The 14,676-nt window shown below is 44.2% G+C and overlaps 1 protein-coding gene across 7 annotated transcripts in view; it reads right to left on the minus strand.

Annotated features, from left to right (window-relative positions):
* AK8 (adenylate kinase 8) overlaps positions 1 to 14,676 on the minus strand; it is an 85,154-nt gene continuing 70,478 nt past the window's right edge. For 6 of the 7 annotated variants that reach the window (XM_054220538.1, XM_054220536.1, XM_054220537.1 and 3 more), the window contains 2 exons: positions 3,096 to 3,176; positions 1 to 593 (listed from right to left, as the gene is read on the minus strand). In XM_054220538.1, coding sequence (XP_054076513.1) covers positions 347 to 593; positions 3,096 to 3,176 — 328 coding nt within the window. In that variant the 3' untranslated portion in view covers positions 1 to 346. The remainder of the gene's footprint in view (positions 594 to 3,095; positions 3,177 to 14,676) is intronic. The other variant, XR_008469274.1, reaches the window with a different exon arrangement.

The raw sequence follows: 14,676 nt of genomic DNA on the forward strand, positions 1-14,676 counted from the left end.
CACATCAAACAGCTTTAATATTGCAAATTGGCTTCGTGGGTATTACACGGTTAAGGCAAAACAACTATTCACTGAACCAGAGAATCAGAAAAAAGATACTTGACTTAAACACAGGAACTTCCCTAGACACAGTGCTTCATACCTTGGACCACAAAATAAGAGCCAAAACAATTTCCCATAAAATACAGGTTTTTTTACTCTCTGCTTTGATCAACCTTGGTGAGCTTCGAATTTAACGCAGCTTGGCTGACTGCCTGTTCACTTGTGACAACTGCCACTTCAGTGACTGGACTGCAAACATAGGGAAAAGTTCAAAATCAACTGTGCCGTAAATAATCCTTATTAATTATAAGCTTTTTAATTTTTTGCATGGAAGAGGCTTAATGATACAGCTTTCTATAAACTCAAAGACAACATGAGGGTCTTGGTCAGCATTGACATAAAAAGCGTCTTCATAAAAATCCTCCAGTTCCTTGACATTCCTGTAATAGGTTTCCAACTGCTTCTCAATATTTTCTTCCTTGTCTCTAGGGTGCTGCCTGAGACGGGCTTGGATCTCCGGTGTGGGTGCTGGTCTGAATGTAGTGTGGTATCTGGAGATGAGACACAAATGCCACCGCTTCAGCTCAAGGTGAGGACACAGTGGCTATTTCCTAAGATTCAGAGCAAGTAATCTGTCATCCCTGCTCTCAAGAATGCTGGATGCTCAAAAGGCAAGAGTTTCTCTTGGGGTGACCCAGAGAGAGTGCTGCTGGTGTTCATACACTTCACACAAGGTGTGGAGAAATCCCCATCACGTGCCAAGCGCTCCAGGTTCAGAAGCATTTCCAGATCTGTTCCAGATCCAATCCCAAGGTATCCTGTTTTACTTGTAATCTTTGATTTCTATCTTAAAAAAAAGCATCCAAAAAAGCCTAACCTTAATCCTTAGCACCTGTTACAAATCTTTGCTGTGCTTTACTGTTATGCTGATGCGGGACATTAGTCAGGAAAAAACTGCCAAACTTTGCGTGCTTTCTTTGCATCGAATCAGAGCCCAAACCCAGCCCTGTGCCCAGCATGAAGGACCTGAAGGACCTGTAACTTAAAATGTGTTTTAGGCTCTCAGACTTTGGAGACTTCCCTGCCCAGATTCAGAAGTGCAGCAACACAGTGGGGATCACCAGTGTTAAATTTTGCAAGTATTTCCTAGCAGCGGGCATGCGGCTGAGCTCCCAGCACACGGCAGAAGGGCAGCGGAAGCACAGCCCTTCCTCCACACGGTCTCCAAATCACCACAAGCTCGAGCTTGAAAGATTCTTCCTCTTGATAAGCCACTACGAGCAGGGTTAATACTGTTAGTGCTAAAGATCACTGGAAGAAGTTAAGAAGACACAAATATTCTACTTTGGTCTCTATTTCTGGGCAGATATCTGGTAGAATGTAATTGCTAACATCTTTATATAGTAGCTGAAGGTAAAGAGAGGTTAGTTCACTCTGAGGTAGGTTTTGGCTATTTCTAATTTTCTAATTTCCAAAATGCCAGAATTTGGCTTCCCTGAATTCGCAGCTGTAGGTTCACCCAACTACTCAGGAGGCTTCAGCGAGACCGAGGGGTTTCATCCCCAGAGCATCGTCCTGTAGCAGTGCCGCAGCCCGGCTCCGCCTGCCCAGAGAGCTGACGCCAAAAAGAATTCTGACCATGTTTCTGCGTTGCCAAAGGCTCCCAACAATCGCCAAAAGCTCTTTTGCAAACACGTATTTAACTGTCCTGCCACGGTAATTCTACTTCTGAGTAAACGTCTCTTCTGCTCTAACACAAAACCAGTTTATCCCTCTTCCTGTACAGCCAAATTCCCCGCAACTGTTGGGATAGAAGCAAAACCGAGGAGAGAAGCGGAGTCTCTGTGTCTCTGCACAAACTGCATTACAGCTCGCGCCAGGACACTGATGTGGACACAGAGTCTGTCCCACATTAGGATTATGTAGAGCACAGCTGAAGGCCACCCTCTTCACAGCACTGTAGCCAGTGGTGCAGCTTTAATCTTTAGGATTAGATACAGCATCTAAAACAATTCAATTCACAATGAATTTGGGAGGAATAAAACCCAGCGTTTGGAAGAAGGAAGCGTGTTAACTGGAGCAGATACTGAAAAGGCTAATCCTAATGATAAGAAATGCAAAGATGTGTGAATGATTTGCTTCATACTGTTCACTTCTTCTGAACAACCGCATCACTTATTACGAAAACAAAGAGAACGGTTACAGCAAATCACGGTTGCTGTCACAAGTTAATGTGGCACCTCGAGTGAGATGTCTGAATAATCGTGTATCACTTTGGGACAAATCCAGTATTTATGGCCTTAATCTTTGAGGGTTCAGTATTTGTCTTTGATTCAATAGGATGCATTTAACCATTAGAAGTAAAATAGCGGTTTAAAATTTAAGTGTGGGGAACCATAAAAACAGAGCATAAGTGAAGTTGCAAATCCTCACCAACTCCAGCAGGTATTTGGGGAGATATTTCATTGTTACTTGTTCCCCAAAAAACAGGGGTGGAGCAGACAGTAAACCTGAAGGTCGCTGCTGAAACCAGGTGAGGTGACTGCCAGTGAGATGAACTGCCACGTCTGAGAACCTCAAACGACTTTGCTCTACTAAGCAGGAATTATATTAATACCTCACAGCAGACAGAACCATCACAGGGGCTGGGGGAAGTAAAACGCAGCAAGTTTTCCATTTTCCCCAGCTGGGAAGCCTTCAGAATTCCCATGGGAATGTCTGAAAACCATCTGCATTTAGGCGAGGTTTCAGACGTCTTCCCTCAGCATTATTTTACCAACCAATTTAGTTATCATTAAAATCTCAGACCTGAGCTACTTGCTACTGTAGATTTCGGGCTCCACAATTTTAAAATGCCCTATTCTGAGAACGGGAGAAGCAGGTAGGTGGGTTGGTACTCGAGTAGCTATGAACATTTTAACTTTTCTTTTAAGGAATCCCTAAGCAAGAGTACAATATTCCCGAGTTTCTTTAGATTTCCATGAAGTCTATCTGGTGCTTTCATCTCGCTGGCAGTCTTGAAAAACGTTAAACATCAAGACACGAGTGCTAACCTTTCCCCGGTGACGGGATCAATCCTCCGTTGAGACAACCGTTCCATGATGGATTCATACGGGAGGTTAAAGAAAAATACCCTGTGGAGAACATAACAATTAAGTGCATTAACACCCTGAGAACATCACTTGTGACCTTCAGAGTAAGTTAATCCTTACCCAAATGAACAGCACACACAAATGTGGAAGTGACAGTGCCACTCAAAACTGTAGCACCAGAAAACATTAGTATATGGACAGGACCTCTTTCCTCTGGTTCTTCTCCTCACGTGGTGTTTAGTCTCCAAGCTTCTCAAGGCAGAAGCTCTTTGACACATGGTACGTGTGGTGCTGTGTCACTGATGGGGCTCAGTGGACAAAAGAGTGTGGACACCAGTGACCAAATTACAGCTGGGTCTGTCGTAGCTCCCTCACAATCCAGCAGCTGCCGCTGAACTTACGCTGGATTCAGCTTCTCAACCCAACTAGCAAACACAATGTAAATTACAAAGGTAAATAAAAAATTTCTACTGTGTCTGTCAAGGACAGAAAAAGAGCTTGTCTGCGAGTATTATGCATTCTTCCCTAATAACAGCACCGTGCAACTCAGTGCCCGTGAAAGGGGTTTCCCTCTTGCTGTTATAGTGCTCTGCCACTTCTTTTGCCCTTGCCCCCCGCCCACCCCCACAGTGTAAGTCCTCCTGTCTCCCACCTGCCTCCTGCATCCTTAAAAGCAGAATGAGTAATAAGACTTAGAATCATAGAATCACAGAATGGTTAGGGTTGGAAGGGACCTTAAAGATCATCTAGTTCCAACCCCCTGCCATGGGCAGGGACACCTCCCACCAGATCAGATTGCTCAGAGCCCCCTCCAGCCTGGCCTTAAAAACTTCCAGGGATGGGGCTTCCACCACCTCTCTGGGCAACCTGGTCCAGTGTCTCATGGTGAAGAACTTCTTCCTAACGTCCAGCCTGAATCGACCCATCTCTAGTTTTAATCCATTCCCTCTAGTCCTACCGTTACCCGACATCCTAAAAAGTCCCTCCCCAGCTTTCTCGTCGGCCCCCTTAAGATACTGGTAGGCCACTATAAGGTCTCCTCGGAGCCTTCATTTCTCCAGACTGAACAACCCCAACTCTCTCAGTCTGTCCTCATAGAAGAGGTGCTCCAGCCCTCTGATCATCCTCGCAGCTCTTCTCTGGACACGTTCCAGCACGTCCATATCTCTTTTGTAGTAGGGGCTCCAGAATTGGACTCAGTACTCCAGGTGGGGTCTCACGAGAGTGGAGTAGAGGGGCAGAATCACGTCCCTCGACCTGCTAGCCACGCTTCTCCTGATGCAGCCCAGGATACGATTGGCTTTCTGGATGGCTAGTGCACACTGATAGTTCAAGGTGAGCCTCTCGTCTACCAGCACCCCCAAGTCCTTTTCTTCAGGGCTGCTCTCAAGCCAGTCGCTGCCCAGCCTATATCGGTGCTTGGGATCGCCCTGACCCAGACGGAGGACCTTGCACTTGGTCTTGTTGAACTTCATGAGGCTGGCATGGGCCCACCTCTCCAGCCTGTCAAGGTCCCTCTGGATACCATCCCTTCCCTCCAGCGTGTCAGCAGCCCCACACAGCTTGGTGTCGTCGGCAAACTTGCTGAGGGTGCACTCAATGCCACTGTCCATGTCGCTGACGAAGATGTTAAACAAGACCGGTCCCAGTACTGATCCTTGAGGGATTCCACCCATCACTGGCCTCCACTTGGACATGGACCCATTGACAGCCACTCTTTGGGTGCTGCTGTCAAACCAGTTCTTTATCCACTGAATTGTCAGTCCATCAAACCCATATTTTATCAGCTTGGAGACCAGGATGTCATGCGGGACAGTGTCAAAGGCTTTGCTCAGGTCCAGGTAAATGACGTCAGTTGCTCTCCCCTTGTCTATTGATGTTGTGACTTAATACGTGCCACATTATGATGCTGACAATTCCCTGTCCCTTTCGTTAGCACTGACCTGCAGAGAACAGTGCCGGGGCACGGAGGCAGCTCAGTACGGCAGAACCTACTCAACAAGCCTCACTGTTGAGACTGCTAAAGAGGAAATATAAATGCTTGATTTTAAGATCAAAATCTGCAATTCCCATTGAGTCTGAACAAGACATAGTTGCTCAGCATCTTAAAAAGTCAGACCCTCAGTGTGGGTCCCGTGCTATGAACAACTTTTCACCAGAGGATGGGATGGGACTTGCCAACTTATTTCATCCAGTTACAGAAAAGCCTTGATTTGAATCAAGACAACAGAACCAGAACACACCGTACACCCCTACTGACCCCAGTCACATTACACTGTTGCATATAAAATGTTGTGCCCGTCTCACATTGACTCCTCCTTGGCACTATGGTTCATTATAGCAGCCCTGTTAATTTTATATTCTAGTTCAAAAGCTTTTCAGCAGAAATTTCTCAACAAACTGCTGAGAATGAGCAGAGACGTGAGTCCCATGTCCCCCAGCTATTGGAAGAGGCCACCGCAATAGGAGCCTAAAGCAGATCTGGACAAAGATCCCGTTCAAGGACTAATTCAGAATGAAATAAAAAGTAAGGCTTCCTTTGAAAACTTATGCAAAAAAACTTTTACCAACTGAGCACAGCCCTAAGGCTGTAAACACATCTTTCTTTATAATACACCTTCTCCTGCTGTTGCCTTCAAGGCCAGGCTTCCTATTTTCGTTTTTGTCTGCCTCTCACAAAAGATACTGTTTGCTTTAGACATTCACCAAAGGAACATTTTACACTGACTGGGTGGGATCAGACCAGATGAAAGGCTGAGCTTTACCTTGGCATGCACATAGCAGATTACTAGAATCCTTTGTAGGATTTAAAGTTATGAAAATCATCTCTCTTTTCAAATGTTTACAGATAATGACTTCTACTCACACTGTGGTAACAAAATAACAGCCGGGAATAAAACATTCAAGATCTCAGAGATTCCAAAGACAGGAAAAGAACAATAGTTTCAACACTCTTTTATCCCTTACACTCTTAACATTTTGTTTTTCTTTGTTTCTGTTGCCCAACAATGGCACAAAAACGTGATTGTCAGAACAGGTAACATCTGATGATATGTCTCAAGATGAATATTCTAGTAGAGAGGAACAACATTTATACAGTCATAATAATTGATACGGCTTCCTATTATATTCTGAAATAAACAAAACCACTAAAGGATTATAACCTGGCATATCAAGAAAGCTTGTCGTAATTCATAGTTACTAACTCAAAAAGTATTATGGTATTTGAAACAGAAGAGCCTAAAAAACTCCACTTAAAAAGCTGCCAACAAAATGAACTCTGAAAGCCTTGTCTGAGATTCCCTTCTTTTTTACACAAGATGCTTCTTATTATCCAGCCTGGTGTCACCATTAAAGAAGAGTGTAGGGGGAAGATGTGGGAGAGTATAGACATCCCTGCTAATATGGATTTTTTTTTCCCCCACGTGCATTGTATAATGGCACACACAGAATATACTATACAACAGCACAAACTCCTAATCCAATGGTCCTTCCAGCGGAAGGTGGGATGCCTTACCCTGCCACGCCGTACATCTGTAGATAAGAGAAAACTTCACTCCCCAGGGCTGTCAGTTTAAAATCCTTCAGAAGCAGGAAAAAAAGATGAAGGGGAAAAATACTGACAGAACCACCGTCTAGACTTAAAATACTTCCAATTAGAAAGCTTTATTATCATTTTGAAGGAGACACATACCACACACAGTCTATTATGCAGCCCCAGGAGGCTTACTCACATGAGTAAAGCCGATTTACACGTATGCACTCTCTGCGAAGTGTTAGCCTTGGGTATACGACACGTCTCCTTCAGCTCCTCAAGGCACGTCTGAGCAACGTTTCACCCACGTCCCCCTCTCGGGCTGCTGTGACTCAGGCCACATAAGGAACTTGACCCTCCAACAGTCCAGGTAACCTGTTTGATGGATTTCTCTTGGAAATCCTCGTAAGATAGACGGCTGCATCCATGACCTCGATCCAGCGTTTAGAGCGGTAATTGGAACAACTCCCTACAAGTACTGGATTTGCCTCCAAGGAGAGCTTGGCCCCTTTCACGTACCCAGTGTAATTTTTTTCCACATAAATGCATCCTCTGTAAAGCTCGCTTTAGGAATCAGCCAGGCTTTGTATGTTGTAATGTGTCACAACTTCTATCAAGGGGAAATATGAAACAGATGTCATCAGAATTGGTAGACAGGGAGGCGAGGAAACACAGCCTCATATCAAAGTATACTACATTATACTGCTAGATTAGCATCTAGCGCAGCTTCTCTTTCAGAGTTGGCAAGCTGTTAGCTCAGCTCCGCAACAGGTGAATAACGTCAATCAGCAGCAGCGTGAGGTGCGCGCCGGGGAGGGCTGGGCAGAGATGCACCAAGAATCCTCACTCCTGCATCACCTACCCAGCGGCAACCAAAACTCACTGGCATCCGGTTACAAACTGGTGCTCGGTGGGGTATAACTCGGTGGAGCCTCTCAGCCCAGGTCTCTGAGGACGAATGTCCCCCTAACTACCACCAAACGGCAACATCGCTGCCAGACGCAGGACCGAAGCCAAGTGATTCGTAAGCAAAGCTCCGTCCTCTCTCCTTTGTTCTCCCTCCCCGGAGAAGGATGTGAAAGAAGGTCCAGTCCCATCAGCCAGCTTTCACAGATAATAAAACCATGAACACAAATATTAAAGGGAAAAAAAAAATCTTGTGTCAGAATCCTGCCTCTCCCTCACTGTACTCGACATCACTTATCTAATCTATTATAGCTTTCAGATACATTAGAGAGATTAAAATCCAACAAATTAATAATGTTGATGGCACCTTCGCTGTGTACCTAGTCAAATGAGAACTAGTCGCCTTTGGATGACGTGAAATATATAAGGCCCCTAACAGCTGGAATATACTGCTGTTTTCCTACCAGCCATCTGGCATTCCAAAAGGGTATTCCAGTCGCTTCTGGCTTCTGACTATTCAGACAGCGTCGTCTACGATCTTAGAGGTCACCAGGGCATCCTGATGGCTTCCCTTCGCAAACGGAGAGAGGAGAAGGTAAAAGGATGGGTGGTAGAAGTTTTATTTCATGCCTAATCATGACACAGCATTTTTGGAAAAATGTGTCCTGACCATACAATAAGTGAAGGAAGGTTTTTTGACGTACTCAACAGCATTCATCTAATCCTGAACTGCATTTGTTCCAGATGGCAACCAGCCTAGTAAATCCAAGTTGTTAACAATTGACAGTGCTCAGAGTTGTCCTCAGGAGAATATTTTTGGTGGTGGTTTTCCTGTTTTGTGGATATAATGTCACTGAGTCAAAGCACCTATTATGGAAAAATTATGAGTATTGCCATTAGAAAAGCAAATGCTGTGTGCCTGAATTGTGATATCACTGAGCTAGGGATTAAAGCACGCTCCTCCTGTGTCACCTCCCAGGATGGCTCCGCTGCCTCGCCAGCTGCCTTCACAGCTCAAGAGAACTAAAGCTCTCCCTGTAAGCCACGGCATTCCACTGGTTTAGGTCCTGTAATTTAAACACAGCTGTTTTATGAGGCTGACCTAGATGGATCCAGATGTTGATTGTTCTAGACCGGAGCTATTTGCTTAGGTCAGATTCTCATCCTTGGCATTTCCCATTACCTGGAGTTGCTCTGGATTGACTTTGGTGGAGGGGAGCCCAAAGTCTTTTTTTGTACAAAAAGGAAAATTATTGTCTGTGAAATTTGACCTATACCATTAAATCTAATTGAATTCATACCTTGTTTTCATTTAAGGATGACAAGTGATGCAACACGATATCTGAGACAGAATCCTGACTCCCTAGTTGGCTTTTAAAAACAGAGACTACTGACATGCCTGTGGCTATACCGGGGCTAGATCAAGCCTTGAGTAGACTTAGGATGCTTTAATTAAAAAAAAAAATAAATACACCACCAAACAACACTGGGCCACTTTTAATGTAGCATTTAAACTTTTGGGTTGAAACTGCAACTTTAAAAATAGCAAGCTATTAATCTTTCCCTTATTTTCTTGACTCCTATATATCTTCTCCCTCGTAGGCAGGTACCAGCTGCCATATTCCCATTCTTCACGCTCTGCACTCTGCAAAAAAAAAGAGGCCCCTGCTGGCCAATTCTTGTTTAAAATTGTGCATAATTGATAGTGGCAAATCTACCCCAGCTGTGTCTAAAACCTCTCCAGGGGCAAGAAAAACACTCTCTGTGACTGTCATTAACTACTAAATTAGCAAGTGCTCCTGGCAGTTTACAACGTAGCACATCAGTCTGCTTTAAAAAAAAAAAAGAACGTGAAGATCAGATGCCTGTGCGATCTCAAAGTTACAGCAAACTTTGCTGGCAGAACTTTGACAGAGCCCTAGCTAAATCAGAGGAAAAGAGAATACAAAAGAGAGAACGAAAGAAAGAGAGAAAAAGGGGTGAAGGAGGGAAAGAAGGGAAAGGACAGGAACACGAAGTTGCCCTATTTTCCAGGCAGACAAATAGAAAATGTCAAATTCAAGGCTATAAAATTGAGCCTTTCATAAGGCTCAAAACACCTTACTCAATATGGAGATATCAATACAGTCTTATCTGATGCTATGGCACAATTCCCCATGGAAAATAACTCTCCTGGAGGATTAGTTCTGGCAATGCAATGGTTACAACTTTTGTAATTGAGATACAAAGCTGTAAAGGAGATGAGCTGCTGAAGTGTACGGATGCAGTAGCTCTCTAAAAGGCTACCACAGGTAAAATCCTTCTGTGATCATTGGCACAAACGCAAGCTCCTCCCTTTGGTTCATAAAACAGAGCCAAAGCAGGCGGAGAAGGAAATAACACAGCTCTCGCAAAAGGATGGAAAAGCCGTGGGGGGCATTATGGACTGAACTGGCAGAGAGACAAGTACCATCTCCAGCAACTGTCCTGAATTCGGCTAAACTGTAAGACCCATTGTTAAAACTGACCACACTTTTTGGTTTTAAAATTTCCAAAAATGCATAAAACTGTACAAACTTCTGGATCATACAGGGACCACAAGCCAGAGAGGGATGGGATGGCAGGCTTGACCAAGGTACAACAAAAATCTGCATTGCAAAAAGGTCTTTTTCTTGGGTAGCACCATTGAATTATCACAATAAATCAAGTTAGTGGTTCAAGCTGACAGGTACAAGGAAGTTCAGATTTGAATCCAAGTGACTAATCCCAGGTAAAACCCAGGTTATCTTGTCTTTATTGATTTTCTAGCCAGAGATACCTGACTTGGATCAATCAGTTCCCCGCAAGAATGCTCCCTTTCCTGTAGCATAAAGACACCTTGAACCTGAAACCTTGGCTAATCCTCTTCTTAAGAACTAGGGGCCTAGCCACAGGATCCTGAGCACATTATATTTCCATAATTACATTCTGCATCCCCAAATCCCCTCTTAAAAATTAAACTGGTTACATAGATCTACGTTTTGCCCAATCTTGTTCAGGTTTCTCTCAACGCAGATATAAACCAGGTATTTTGCCCATGGGTAACCAGACCGCAAATGATCTTCTGAGGCTGCACTACTGACCGGACACGGATCTTAGTTTAGTTTCTACCCTAAATACTGCTTCTGCATGTCTCTGCAATGGATGAAATGATCCTTATCTCTTATTTATGGAAGGAGCTGTTGGGAGGTTTTATTCACTGATGTCTTTCAAATTCTGGGATATCTTCTGATGAAAGATGCTTGATTTTATTTTGGGAAGTAATTTCACCCTCTAGGTTTTGACCATAAGGGAAAATTCATTGCATAAATGCTAAACCACAGGTTAATCGGCACAAGCGTTTTGCTCATTGAGCTCCTATAATGATTCATGTGATGACAAGCTGTTTCCAGACACTGGATCTTTCTTTTCAAATGGATGCTTTTCTGTCGAATAACTACAAAAGGCAGCTAAGTGGGGCACTATTCCCAGGACATGGCTTCTGGCCAGGGGAGCGAGATGAACAACATCCTCCATAGCTGCAGATGTTCCTGCCCTCCACCAGCAGCGCAGAGTAACGACTCTGTTAGATGTTTTCCACCCACCGGTTAGATGTGTTCAGCCTCCAACAGCCCAGACAGCGGAGGTGGCAGGGTCCCTCCCGCATCCCACCCCACCAGCCTGGTATCTCAGCAGCATCTCAGCGGGCGCCACGCCGGCTTACGCAGGGGGAAAGGCGCAGCCCTGCGGTAGCACTGTCTGTCTGTTTTACAGAACAATGGGCTGGATCTCGAGCTGGGATCAAGCAAAGTAGCTCCACTGGCGTCACACAGATTTACACCAGCGAAGAACCCCAGGCCTTTTGGCAGAGAGAGCCATTCCACGCGACAGTGGTCTGAAGAGCTACCGGCTGTATAAATGTTACATAGGCACAGCGGAAGGCGCACACATACAGAGCAAATGTTTTCATACTAGGGGCTTCAACACATTTTTAAAGCGTCTTTTGAGAAGGCAATATTAACTCTTCCCATAAAATAAGTGGCTTGGATGCATTAGTACCTCCATTCAGAACTGCTTTACATTTCTCCCCTCATTTTTATTCTTTGCCTCCTTCTTACTCTCAGCTGTTATTCTAGCATCTTTGCATTCCCCCTGGAGTTCATTCCAGCGGTGCTTTATGAATCACAGAGTAAGATGGCAGCCAGCACTGCTTTAGAGTAATGTGGCTGGCACGGTTTCCACCACCCGCAAGGTTAATCAAACTCAGTCTCAGATAATCGAAAGCCTCTGCAGCCCCAGAGGCCCGAGGTCAGGAACCTGAACCCGCTTCCCCAAATGCAGTCATGTTTCCTCAGATGCTTGCAACCCTCCCCTGCAATAATTAGATTCTGCAAAGCAAATCTTGAGTGGAGCAAGAACTCCAGGGTTAAGCACTAGCAAACTCATATCAGAACTGATGCCTTTGCTACCCGTCTGCAGCTTTTCTCTAGTACCTCCTGCTCCTAACAAGGAAACCTATACTCTTCTTCCTTATTAAATAAATGGAATCAAATTTATAGTAAATGACGTTTAATCTTAAGTGTTCCTATAAAATGCTACATTAAGTTCCCCCCACTCCCATCATTTAAACGCTAACTTTTGTTGTTGGTAGGATATTTGGTATATAAAATAAAATAAAGAACTGACACCAAAAAAGTGTATGATTTGGGGGCAAGGGGAGGGAAGAAAAGAATGGATTATAATGTGTCATTTTATATATGTGTCAAAAGAAACCAATTTCATAATAGGGAATAAAAATTCCCTGTTTAAATACTGTCAAATAAATCCTCAAATGTAATAGGGTTCACTTCTGGGGAAAAGAAAACTAAATCCGATTAAATATTAATGTGGCGTAGTATTAATTAAGAGAGAAAAAAGTCCATCAAGAGAACCCCAATATGTTTACTGTGTCCCCAGGAAGCTGGAAAATTTCACAATCAAGTGTGTAAATGTTCTAAAAAAGGGTCCTGAATATTTTATGAATATTTGTCATAAAACAGAAATAATAACCACTGTGCAGAGCTATTAGAATTAATATTTATGCTGCCCGCCATGAAATATTCATGGGGACAGAGAAAGGGGGGCCCGTAAGACAAGAATTAATTTACATTGGGCTTGGTTTACCCGCTGGCTTGATGTTTAAAGACGGGTTGACAAGGCTCCGTATGAATCCGTCAGTCACTTGCAGCAGTAGGTGGGGTGAAGGCAGGGGGAGGCGGGGGAAACGGGTCCAAGCTGCTGACAGCTCACAGATTGAGTTTCTGACAGCCCTTAAAAAACCTAAACGGCCCCCCACCTTTTTTTCCTTCTTCCATTGCCCAAGGCGCTCTGTACTGCCACCGTTCATCCGATCTCCCCTTCCATCTGCTGAAATTAAGGAATTAATGAGCGCTATACACTTTACAGCGGGCCCCAGGAATGTTTACTGGTGATTAAATTATAATGCAGCCAAGCTGTATAATTCATGAACCAATTAAAGGAAGTGTTAGTTGATTTGATGGGATGAGGACGTACAAAAAGCATTTAACTAATAGGGAACCGTGGGCTGCCGGTCGCTTTGGCTTTCTCGGATTACGCGGCTAATTGCTCTGCTTTATAGGGCTGTCACAGATAGCCATACATATTTCATTGTTCTCAAATACTTCAATTGTTTGCTTTCGTGTTGCTGCTGTAATATGTAGGAGCCCAGCCAAACTTCAGTGTAGTTAAAGCACTACTCTGCAAAGGCAGGTTGCTCCGGGAGGAGGGAGGAACGAGAGGGGCAGAAGGAGAAGGCTGGCTGACAAAGGAGTAACTTAAAGCCTCAGAGTTAAATGTCACTCAGCAATTACATGATTAAAAGGTGCAACATATGATAGTCTTTTGTTTTACAACTTTTTGGACACTAATATTCTATGCTGACTTCACCACAGAGAAAATATTGGTACACTAAGCTGCATTTTTTTTAATACTGAGGAGCAAAAGAAGAAGGTGGAGAGGGAAGTATATTTAAAAAAAAACCCAGCAGGGAGGGGCTAGATTGCTGTGGTTATCAAGAATAATAATACATCGTGTTTTAACTTACATGGTTCGATATTCTAAAATACATGAGAGATGAAGGAGGTTGATTTCCCATCTGGGAGAACGCTCAGTGTCTAATTCAGAGAGCTGCTGAGTCGTGCTAGCTAGTCATACCAACAACTTCAGTTTATTACTCAAGGAATGGGGGAATTTACCACTTTCTGCTGTTTTACAAAGCACTCCCCCCTCAGCTGACAGGCCACAGGATTTGATGAATCGGATTCTCTCTATATCAGCCAAGTTACTCCTGTCCTCAGTCAAAAACAAGCACGTTCTTCTAGCAAAGAAAGCCCCAACCCACATATAGAAGTACATGTATTGCTGAAGAAATTAGGTACTATCAGATAAATACCACAAACACGTGCACTGATTTGTGATTAGACCCTGAAATCTATTGAATAAAAAAAAAGTTGGGTAAATACGCTATCTCCGTACCTCAGTAACGAAGACTGTGAACTTCTATGGGTCCCTATTGAGGTATATTGTCACCCACCTGAGGAACACTGTGGTAATCCTGACCTCCTGTCTAATTTAGAGCTTTACATCTCAAAGTGTTGTACAAACACCAACTCAATGACTTTCAAGATATCCTGTTGTGTAAAGCTCATAATCTGGTTCATCCCTTTCCTCGCACCCGTTCCGTCCAGGATTTGGCTTTGGAAAGCAGTCCCTGCGGAGTGCCCTCACTGACACCATGGTTTGTCCCTCTCCTCCTCACGTGCTCCAGCCTACGGCGCAGAGGACAAGATCCCCCCTCCAAACCTGCCCGCTCCAGAGAAAGCAGAGGGCGTGCTGGTCTGCCAGAAGCAAAACTCTGTGCAAAACCACACCGGTTTCAAGAAAGGTTTCATTAGGTAGGGACAGCCAACAGCTGGTGCTCAGGATAACTCTTCAAAATGGGCCAGCTTCACTTTGACTTTCTAGTTGTGAAGCATCTCCCAGCCAAGTGCCACAACACCAAACTAAGAAAATCCATCTTAGCGCTCCTGTTGGAATTCTTCTGGT

Source organism: Rissa tridactyla, chromosome 14 (genome assembly GCF_028500815.1).
Source record: "Rissa tridactyla isolate bRisTri1 chromosome 14, bRisTri1.patW.cur.20221130, whole genome shotgun sequence".
Taxonomy (NCBI): domain Eukaryota; kingdom Metazoa; phylum Chordata; class Aves; order Charadriiformes; family Laridae; genus Rissa; species Rissa tridactyla.